Source organism: Myotis brandtii, unplaced genomic scaffold (genome assembly GCF_000412655.1).
Source record: "Myotis brandtii unplaced genomic scaffold, ASM41265v1 scaffold136, whole genome shotgun sequence".
Classification (NCBI taxonomy): Eukaryota; Metazoa; Chordata; class Mammalia; order Chiroptera; family Vespertilionidae; genus Myotis; species Myotis brandtii.
In genome coordinates this window covers 6,379,631-6,391,129 of record NW_005354829.1, presented here as the reverse complement: position 1 = coordinate 6,391,129, position 11,499 = coordinate 6,379,631, and the positions used below count along the sequence as shown (strand labels likewise).

At 37.7% G+C, this 11,499-nt stretch overlaps 1 protein-coding gene across 8 annotated transcripts in view; it reads left to right on the top strand.

The window, feature by feature from the left end:
• The window catches only part of GRIA2 (glutamate receptor, ionotropic, AMPA 2), a 116,856-nt gene that overhangs the window by 73,708 nt on the left and 31,649 nt on the right, over positions 1–11,499 (top strand). For all 8 annotated transcript variants that reach the window (XM_005860535.2, XM_005860534.2, XM_014535014.1 and 5 more), the window contains exon 6: positions 1,212–1,373. In XM_005860535.2, coding sequence (XP_005860597.1) covers positions 1,212–1,373 — 162 coding nt within the window. The remainder of the gene's footprint in view (positions 1–1,211; positions 1,374–11,499) is intronic.

Genomic DNA, 11,499 nt, shown 5'->3' with positions numbered 1-11,499 from the left:
GCCCCCCGAGTGCACAAATTTTTGTGCACCGGGCCTCTAGTATAATATAAAACAGTGTTACTGAGTATAAGCATTTAGATGGACGTAATTGTGAAAATAGGGGAAGGAAATTATCAAAGAAACATTCAGAAAAATTTCCTATAAAAAGGACAAAAATATGACCATTGAGTACATACAATGTATATTTTTTTCTTTATTAAGGTATTACATATGTGTCCTTATCCCCCCATTGCCCCCCTAGTGTCTGTGTCCCTTGGTTATGCTTATATGCATGCATACAAGTCCTTTGGTTGCTCTCTACCCCCTCCCCCCATCCTCCCCTGCCTTCCCTCTGAAGTTTGACAGTCTGTTCGATGCTTCTCTGTCTCTGGATCTATTTTTGTTCATCAGTTTATGTTGTTCATTATATTCCACAAATGAGACACACAGTATTTTTTAAAAAAATCATCATACAATCGCAGAGATAAATAGAATATTTTAAAGATTTCAGGTTGGTGGGAAGAGGGCAGGTGTATGAAGCAGGTCACATCCAAAAAATAATAAGAAATAATAAAATTGCATTTTTCAATAGAAACCATGAAAGTCAATGGAACAATGCTTTGAGGTTTTTGAATTAAAATTCTATGCCCAGCCAAAATACTAATCAAATGTTAGAGCAAAATAAAGGTATTTTCAGACACTCAACATCTCAAAAGTTTACCTCCAGTGTGCCTGAGGAAATTATTGACTCTAGTAGACGAGAGGAGTAAAAGATGACAGAAAAGTGATCCAGGAAACAGGAGAACTACTAAGAAAAGCAGTGTAGGGCCACTAGGGTCACAGCTGCAGAGTAGAGAAAAAGAGCAACCAGCTCAGATCATAGGAATAATTTGCTCATAGTGTTAGAGTTCTTGGAGCAGTAACTCATTACTAAGTATCTGTAACCCCCTGAGGTGCTCTGTGGTAGATATAATAAATAAAACCCAGTCCTTCTCCATGAAATGGAGAACTCTTATGTATGTACAGCCAATAAGCAATCATGGATTAAGGACCCACTATGATGCCAAGGCTATGCTAGATTCTGGTGAAGAATTTTGGCTGGAAAATACATGAAACATTTACTATAGGCTTTTCATCTCTCATACGTTCTTTGACATTTGTAAAATCCACAAGGCATAGAGTTATTTGATAAATGTCAAGTTCTATTGGACATAAATGTATTCTCTGTCTAGGGATTTACGGATGGAGACCTATTAAAAATTCAGTTTGGGGGTGCAAACGTGTCTGGATTTCAGATAGTGGACTATGATGATTCCCTGGTATCTAAGTTTATAGAAAGATGGTCAACACTGGAAGAAAAAGAATACCCTGGAGCACACACAACTACAATTAAGGTATGTGTCCACCTGCCAATATCTACAGCTATATCTACATCACCGTTGATATCTACCTGCTCGCTAGTAGCCTGTTCTCTGGGACACTTTAGGAAGAAGATAAAAATCTCAATTGATTTTAGTAATTAAAAAAGACATAGAATCTCTGAATGCTGAGTGCAATGCACTGCTCTGATACAAGTACCATGCAGATTGCTCTTTTATTTTTCATGGGTTTGGACACGTTGAGGTCTTCATCTGTTTATTCCGTGAATTTTATTGGGTATACACATACATGCACAGATTTAGCTCCAAATATCAAATATTCCTGCTATTTATAGGAAGGTATTTCTCCGCTGGTGGTCACCTTATTGAGAGCAGAGATAAGAGTAAAACCTGGCAAAGAGTGGGACGAGGAGTGAGTGGCAGAAGATGATGTTCATTCTTTACGAAACTAGACTTACAAAAATTAAGAGCAAACGTTGCAAAACATTTTTAGATGCATAGATTTAGTCTGTTTCTTTGTGTATCATAAATAGCTTGTGTATGAATCAGTCCAAGACAGTGTTATTTCAGTTGCTCTCACAGTTATGTCTCTCCGTCACAGAGACACTTTGTGTTGTTTTTCTGCACATCTTGGAAAAAACAAATATTGATGTTTGTCTTTCAATTTGTGTCTGGCTATGAGACTAGTTCTCAATAAGGATCCAAAGCTTTTGAAGTTCTCAACTTTTGGATGTGTAAATGGATCCTATTAACTTCAAGTCAAATTCCAAAAAGCATCCCATAGGATGTGAAAGAATAACCCAGAGTTCATTTTCTCTCAAAACTAGGTGACTTGTTTGGTGACTTCGATTGAGATTCAGCATGAATACTGCGTGTAACTGCAGTGTGGGCTTGTGGAACTACTGTCACCTAACAGGCTTCTGCAAAGGCCAGTGGACACCGAGTTTTCCAGCCGGTGTCACTGTGTGTCCCCCTCGCTCAGTGGAGGTCTGACTACTGACCCAGTTGTGTGGAATTGCAGGCTTCCATCCATTCAGAGATGGTACCATTTAAGTTATCAGATGAAGAGTGCAAATGGCATTCATCCTCACATGGAACTAAAGTGCCCTCTTTGAATACTCTATTAGTCATTGTGTTGCCTCCCACTGCTGCCTGCTGGGAGAAAGATGAAAGCAAAATGAGATGATTTTTTTTCTTGTGGAAGTCATATCATTATTACAGTTCCCATGTCATGCATGAAAATGCAAAGTGATTCGGGGGTAGGAGAGATCTTGGCAGTGCATTCTTTTAACATTTTTGCCAAAACTCAGCACCAAATTTCCCTCTGTTGAGAGCCTGCCTGGTGACCTTTCTTTGCTCCCTCCCTGCTGTAGCATTTCACTCCCTTTGCCCTCCCTCTTGGGTGCTCCTGCCAAATGTCAGAGAGATCCTGCTGGCCCCTCATGGTGGAGAGCAGCACAGAGCATACGCTTTAAACACTGTGGCCCTGATTCAGTGTTGGATGTGCAGTTCTTGTCTCCACAATTCAGCAGTAGCTATTAATTCCCAGGTTGCCGTGAAGACTCAACATTTACAATGACTTAGCACAGCTTTAGAAACATAGGTGTCACTAGGAGGCAGAGTTTGTATGGCTTTGGAAGCTTGATCACATTTACAGAAAATCCCTGGGAGAATATGGCTTTAAGTAGGAGTTCATCCGAACAAAGACATGTATGTTCATGTACTAGTGGACCAGAAACTCAATATATATTCCACTGTTGAACGGAAGAGACAAACATGGCAATAAGCAAATATAGAGAAAGCTACATGTAAAATATGGCAGCGCTGCTTCTGGTTATGCCAGAATGGGAGGAGTGATGGTAAGGAAGGCTTTCTGAGCGGGGCGGGGGGGGGGGGGGGGGGGGGGGGGGGCACCTGAGCAGGGCTTTGCACATGGCTGAGCAAGAGGGAAAGCAGGGGAGGCACTTAGGAAAGTGCAACATATATGGAGACTCAAAGCGATGCAATCGCTCAAGACAGATTCAGGGAGATTCACAACATTTAAGCCCTGCAAACTATTCCCTCAACAATCTTTTCTTTTCAGTTGTTATTTTTCCCCAGTAACCCACATTCAATCTGTCAGCAAATCCTATCAGCTCTGGCTCCCTTCTTATCACCTCTTCTGTGCCGTCTAAATCCAACCACCATCGTCTCTGCCAGGATCATTGGAATGATCGCCTATACTGGTTCCCCTTCCTCCACACCATGTCTGTGGTCCTTTTAAAACCACAATTAGAATATGTCACACTGTCTGCTCCAAGCCCCCCAATGGCTGTGTGTTTCACCTGAGGGAAAACCAAAGTCATCCCATTGGCTGATAAAGCCCTAAATCCTCTGTCTCCTGGTCACATGACCTTCTCTATCTGCACTCTCCCCACCCATTGCTCACGCTGCCTCAGCCACATGGGCCTTTTTGTTCTTTCTTAAGCACTTTAAGGTGTTTGTGCTATTTCCTCTTCTGTACCATTCTCCTCTTAAATATCTCCATGGCTAAGCCTCCTGCACTCTTTAGATCTTTGTTCAAATGCCATCTACTCAAGGAAGACAATAGCAGAATCTCTATTTAAAATTGCAATTTCTGCCCTAGCCAGTTTGGCTCAATGGATAGAGCATCGGCCTGCGGACTGAAGGGTCCCAGGTTCAATTCCAGTCAAGGGCACATGCCTGGGTTGCAGGCTTGATCCCCAGTGGGGGGCATGCAGGAGGCAGCCAATCAATGATTGCCTCTCATCATTGATGTTTCTCTCCCTCTCCCTTCTTCTCTGAAATCAATAAAAATATATTTTAAAAAATAAAATTTATAAAATTGCAATTTCTGCACCTGTCAAGGTATGTACCATTGCCCTTACTCTGTTCTGCCCCCACCATATGTCCTTCTAGTGTACTGTATTTATAATTAATCTATTCATTACTTTGGTAGTTGTCTCCTCTTATAAGTGCCATGGCAGCGGGGATTCTGTTGTTGTTTTTTTGTTCACTGATGGATCCCAAGCTCCTAGAATAAGGCCTGGCACATAGTAGCTATTTAATAAAGACTTTCTTTCTTTCTTTTTAAAATACATTTTTATTGATTTCAGAGAGGTAGGCAGAGGGAGAGAGACATAGAAACATCAATGATGACAGAGAATCATTGATTTGCTGCCTCCTGCACGCCCACCATTGGGGATGGAGCCCACAACCCTGATGTTGGCCCTGACGGGAATCCAACCAGTGACCTCTGGGTTCATAGGTCTACACTTAACCACTGAGCCATGCCGGCTGGGCATTTATTTATTTTTTTTAATCTCTAGGGTTGAGCCCTATCCGGTTTGGTTCAGTGGATAGAACCTCAGCCTGCAGACTTAAGGGTTCGGGTTCCATTCCATTCAAGGGCCCCTAGCTTGGTTGCAGACTCCTCCCCTTCCTGGGCCCTGGACAGGCATGTGCAGGAGGCAACCAATGGATGTGTTTCTCTCACATCCTGGTTTCTCTAGGTCCTTCCCTCTCTCTTCCATGCTCTAAAAAGCGATGACATAATACCTTCAGGTGAGGATTGATAAAAAATAAAGAATAGAGTGCTAACTTTGCTAGGGGTGTGACAGTGCTCTAATAAAGACTTTCTGAAAGAACAAATAGATGGAAGCAAAGGCACTGTTCCAGTTCCCATCAGAAGCTCCTAAGTTCTGGAAACAAGGAAAGGCTACTTAGAAGAAGCAATATGGAATGTGAAACCTAAAGGAGATGTAGGAATTAGAAGAAAGAAGGGTCAATGGCTCTGCAGAGAGGAAATAAGGCATGTAAAGTCCCCAGTGCAAGGAAGATATAAATATTTCCATAGGCCTGAAGGTTGAACAGAGGTGTTTTGAGAGAATTCTCAGAACCAGTACTATAGAAACATGCAGGATCCAGATCTTGTGTGCCTAAGGGATTTTGTGTGCTATTCTGAGAGCAACAGGGAACTACTAGAGGTGACTGATGACCATGGTTTTGGTAAAGGAAGATTATTGTGATTGCCTTGGTGACAATAGATTGTAGGGGGTGCATGTGGTGGCAGGGGAGCTTTAGTAAGATGCTGCAAAAAATCTAGGCAACAGATGATAGTTGTATGAATTGGGGTTTGTGGCATAAAAGTGGCAGGAAGTAAATGTATTTGTTGTATTTGCCAATTCTTTCAATTTCTTTATTTGTAAAATAAATAATAATCGCAAAAGCATAATCATTCATTTATAACATATTGATATAAATTTGATTGAGAGATATTTGTTGATTAAAAACAGGAACCTGAAAGGAAGTCTGTATCACTTGTAATCTTATTGGGCCCGAATCTCATACAGTGGTTTGCACAGAATAGGCACATAATGAGTATTTGTTGCAACGAAGAGTAATAAAATGAAAAAATATAAATGCTTTGAAAATGTCAAATCACTGAGAAAGAAAAAATAGGTAATTATCATCGCTATAAAATTTGGTTTAAATTTCTGCTCTAGTATTTATGTGTTTTTTTTTTTATTCAGCCATGGCAGAAGAGTAGCATTATTTTACTTGATGCAATGTAAAATGACTCCAGTTATCAGACCTACACCTTCATGGCACCTGGAAGTAAATGGCACAATTAAAATTGGCATTTTTACTTCCCTTACCTTTTTTTCCCCCCAAAACAAGGAAGATTTTAAAGATGATTTGCTACTCTCTCAAAAATAATTTACAACTATTTTTATTTTTAGATAGATTTTTTTTGGTGTCTTCAACAACTTGCAACATATAACTATACATTCTACCTTGTCATAGCAACAATTTATACCTTATTTAGACTCTGTGTTTTCCATGTCTTGCTGACGGTGAATTTAACAATAATATGTGACTAATATTTGAGTGGCATTTAAAGAGTGCCTTTCCCACAGGAATCCCATTTTACTCAAGAAATGACTTTACAGCAAAGACTCCAACTTTCTTAATTGCTGTCCTAAGAGAGTTATTAAGCCTGTCTGAAAATAGTATAATCTTTTCAGTCCAGTAATTAGTGCCATGCATTAAATAGCACCCTGGTGGCCTAACAGAATTAATTCTGCTTCGTGAATGTTTTAACTGACCAAAACCACAGCTGACATTGGAATCCCCTACTTTTGATATTAAAGCATTTTGCCATGAGAACCTACAGGCTGGACATGTTTAGATCCTTATGGTTTAAAAAAATGTGTATATGAGCAAAATAAACCCACAAATTAATAATTTGATATTGATAAAATTACATATCTTGGAAAGAGATATTTTTAACTTTAAGAGCATTCTTTAATTAAACTTTACTATTAGTATTATTTTATATTGGTTTCATGTGTACAGCATAGTGGTTAGATGATCATATACTTTACAAAGGGTTCCCCCTGATATTTCTAGTATTCACCTGGCACCATAGTTATCACAATATTATTGACTGTGTTTCCTATGCTGTATTTCACATCCCCATAACTATTTTGTAGCTACCAATTTATACTTCTTAATCCCTTAACCTCTTTCATCCAGTGCTCCAAACCCCCTCCCCTATAGCAACCACCAGTCTACTCAATTTTTAAAAATGGTTACATTATACTATATAATACTATATAATAAAAGGCTAATATGCAAATCTACCGAATGGCGGAATGACCAGTCGCTATGACGCACACTGACCACCAGGAGGCAGATGCTCAATGCAGGAGCTGCCCCCTGGTAGTCAGTGCGGTCCCACAGGGGGAGCGCCGCTTAGCCAGAAGCTGGGCTCACGACTGGTGAGCTCAGTGCCGGTGGCAGGAGCCTCTCCCTCCTCCTCCACAGCGCTAAGGATGTCTGACTGAGGGCTTAGGCCAGCTCCCCGTAGGTTGGACATCCCCTGAGGGCTGAGGGATCCCCCCCCCAAATGTACAAATTTCGTGCACCGGGCCTCTAGTATGTATATATTACACCATTAAAATGTACATGTATTTTTATTATTTGTAATTATAATGCAGGGTATCTAAGTTCATCTCATGTTCACATTTCTTTGTCTCTAAAGGGAACTATTGTAGGTGATCTCTAAGATTTCTCCCAGATTTATAATATCATGGTTAAAGAGCTAATTTAGGCACATAATAAAAAAACAACACTACATTTGTAATTTTTGCTAAATCTATGTAACACCTAATGGTTCTTCTGTCTCTCAGATTGTAGTGGCTTGCAGGTAGTCATCCCTGGACTCCAGCTGCCAAAATCAAATCCTAATTCACCCTGGAAACTATTAATTTTATTTTTCATAAATTAGAAAAAATGAGGAACTTTCCCTTTTTGCAAAGATTTCCAGAAAGTGAAGAGAGTCAGGTGAAGGAATTTATGCAACCAACAAAATAAAGATCTGCTTCTAAGAAAGCCTTTACCTACCTCTGGGTGAATCAAAACCATACCATGTGTTGATTTGAGTATCTTCTTCTATCTTGATGAATCTGATTAGGTGTATCTGAAAATTTGAATCCTTAAGTGAATCAAAAGTTTCAGGACATAAAAGTCTTGGTCCATAGCAAGATTTTCAGTCAGGGTCAATAGCCAACTGGAAAATTTAGGCAAAAATATGTTGTTTTAAATGGATACTTTTTACATGAAGACCCTTGAGTGAAAAATATCACAGTGGGTTAAAAATTATTTGTACTATAGAGAATAATAAAAAAACACACGTTAATGTTGGTTTCTTGCCAAGGAACCTGTCTTTTCACCCTTGGAAATGTGATACAGCTTGTGTGTTCACTAAAGATGTTGAGTACTTTTATTTTTTTAAATTAAGAATTTATATTTTATGGAACTCTTAGGTTCCCAGCAAAATTGAGCAAAACGTACAGAGATTCCCCATATACCCTCTATCCCCACACATACATAGACTCCTGCAATATCAACTTCACTCACCAGAGTGGTAAGATTTATTAGAATTCATGAATCTACATTGGCATATCATAATTACTCAAGGTCCATAGCTTACAATATGGTTCACTCTTGCTGTTCTACATTCTATGGGTTTGGACTAATAACATGCTTCCATTTTTATAGTTTTATATATAGAATATTTTCTCTGTTCTAAAATTCCTCTGTGCTCTTTCTATTCATCACTCCTTCCACCCCCATCTCCTAGCAACCACTGACCTTTATACTTTCTCCATAGTTTTGCCTTTTCTAGAATAGCACATAGATGGAATCATATAGTATGCAGTCTTTTCAGATTGGCTTTTTTTGCTTAGTATGTCCACTTAAAGTTCCTCCAGGTATTTTCATGGCTGGTAGCTCATTTCTTTTGAGCACAAACATTATTCATTGTTTGTATGCACCACAATTTAATTACCAATTAACCTACCGAAGGACACCTTGTTTGCTTCCAAGTGTTGACAAGTAAGAATAAAGCTACTGTGGACATCTGTGTGCTGGTTTTTGAGTAGACATACGGTTTCAACTCCTCTGGGTAAACACTGACTGGTGCTATTGCTGGATCACAGAGTAAAACGATGTTTAGTTTTGTAAGAAACTGCCCAGCTACCTCCCAAAGTGGTTATATCACTTTGCATTCCCACCAGCCATGAATAAGAGTTCCTGCTGATCCACTAATGTTTTTGTGAAGATTTTGTGATTGTTTTTGAAGTTTCAAAGGGCACATTCAAAAGGCTTTACAGGAAATTAAAGATGACCTTATCACCGGCAGCTCTTTTTCAGAAGGTACACTGCAGTTGAATTTGAAATTAAGTCAAGTGAATAATTTTTAGTGTATAATGTATTCAATACTATTCTTTTCCTGTGGCTCTAGTTGATTCTTAGACATTGCCAAGAATCTTTAAAAAAAAAGGTTTATAAAATTTTTCTTACAGGCTTACTTATTTTTCTTAGAGCTCATCAATTTTGACCCTGTTGATAATATTATAGCATGAAGAAACTGAGAATTATATTGTATAAATTCATCTAGAGATATCATTGTGTTTAATACTTTTATTTAACTAAATAACTGATGCTATTTAAAAAATGACTGAAAAGTTAATGATAAAATCAAGGCTTGAGCTCTGTCTTTTGATGCTATGTGCAGTGCTTTCTCAACTAAACTCAATTTCAAGGGAAATTTGGAAAGTGGCCACTCATAGGACATGTTTTAATACTTCTTAATACCTGAAGTCTAGTACTTCTTTTTTTGAGTGATATTTTTTTTTCTATTTCAGCATGGTGCAGATAACATATATTTAGGAATAGGTGCTATCATTATGATGACCCATAAAATTTTATATTTTGGCCTATTTATACTTTTTGCATATTCACTAAATTCTATAGGTATATAGAGCTACTTTTCATTTCCTCTTTATTTTGGATGTCAGACTATTGTTTTCTGGTTATCAGTGGTTACAGTAATGTATTACTGAATATTGTCTGATGACTATTGGGCACAGGAAACATATTTGAAATGCCTATTTCATTGTATTTTAGAAAAATAAGTATTAATAAATATACATTTAGAATGAAATACAAAGCGCATTTGGAAAATGGTCCATAACAAACCATTTTCCCAGATTTCTTCTAAAGTCGAGACATGATGTGGTTGTGATATAACACTGCACACCATAACGGCCCCCCACGGAAAATAAGTTTCCAGCCCAGCTGAGGGATTTCACAGAACATAAACATCAGGGCAGAGATGATGCATTTGTTTTCCAAGAAAGAGAAACGTAGTTTCACTGCCATCATGTTCCCTTCCATTAATTTACATCTAGTTTAGTGAATGGTAGGATAAAACTGAAATATTTAACTATCCAATCAAAATGTGAACATATTTGTTTAGAAAAAGAAATGAGCCACATATGCAGAACATAAACAAAATGGAACTCTGGATACAGAGGCTGTTGATTTTCTCTCGGCCCAGAATTGAGTTTCTATGATTGTGACTTTTAATTTAAAATGATAATAGGCTGGAGACTTGATTAGATTTGAACATTTGAAAAAAGGTTGAAAGGGCTTTTTCTTCATAAAAGAAAAATCAGGCTCTGAATCATAATTATAACATGCCACATGGAACTACTGTAAGTGGTTTTAGTTCATTCAAAGTAATCTTATTTTTTAATGTAGCTTACCAACTTTTATAGGCCTCTCAAACATTTAGCAGATGGCTTTATACCTTTACCTTTCTCCTAGAAATGTGAGCAAGCTCACTCAGTAAAGATTTTGGCTTTTAACTATTATCATAATTTTCAAATGCAAATAGCAATCCTTTTTGAAATATTCAATTTATTCAATTTAAGTTCTATTGCTTGCTCAGTGACCTAACCTTTATTGTGAGAATCACATTGGCAAGGAACTGGTTGCTGTATAAGAAAGCAGATGAATATGTTTTCTTTTTTCTTTAAGGGAATAGAAACAAACATGTAAGTGAGGCAGATAAATCTTGATTTATAGCTCCTATTTTTCCAACAAGTCTTTTCTTAAGTAGATATGATTTAAAACAATGATTTTAATATAAACAGGTGTTGCTGCTTTTTTTCTAAATGGTACTTGGATACTGTAGAATACTTGGAAAATATAATCATGTACATTTCCTCATTATTAAAAACAATTTTATCTTTCTTTCCCTTTTTTGTCAAAGGGATATGAACTTTTTGAAAAACTACTCTCATTTTGTAGAAAAATATTTTTAATTAGTTGTAATAATCTTTTCACTTATTTTATAATTAGCATTACTCAAACAGTTACAAAATCTTTATTATCACTTTTAAAAATATATATAATTATTGATTTCAGAGAGGAAGGGAGAGAGAGAGAGAGATAGAAACATCAACGACGAGAGAGAATCATTGACAGGCTGCCTCCTGTATGCCCCCCACTGGGGATTGAACCCGCAACTTGGGCATGTGCCCTTCTTGAACCCAGGACCCTTCAGTCCACAGGCCGATGCTCTATCCACTGAGCAAAACCAGCTAAGGCATTAACATCACTTCTAATGGCTGCATAATACTTCCTCAAGACAGAAAGCATAGTTTTTAAACATCTCTTTACTGGCAGAAATTTAATACATATAATACTGAAATTCATTTCTTTGTATGTAAAATATTTGTATTTGATAATATTTTCTTAGGATAGGTTCCCATTTACATTTTAAATC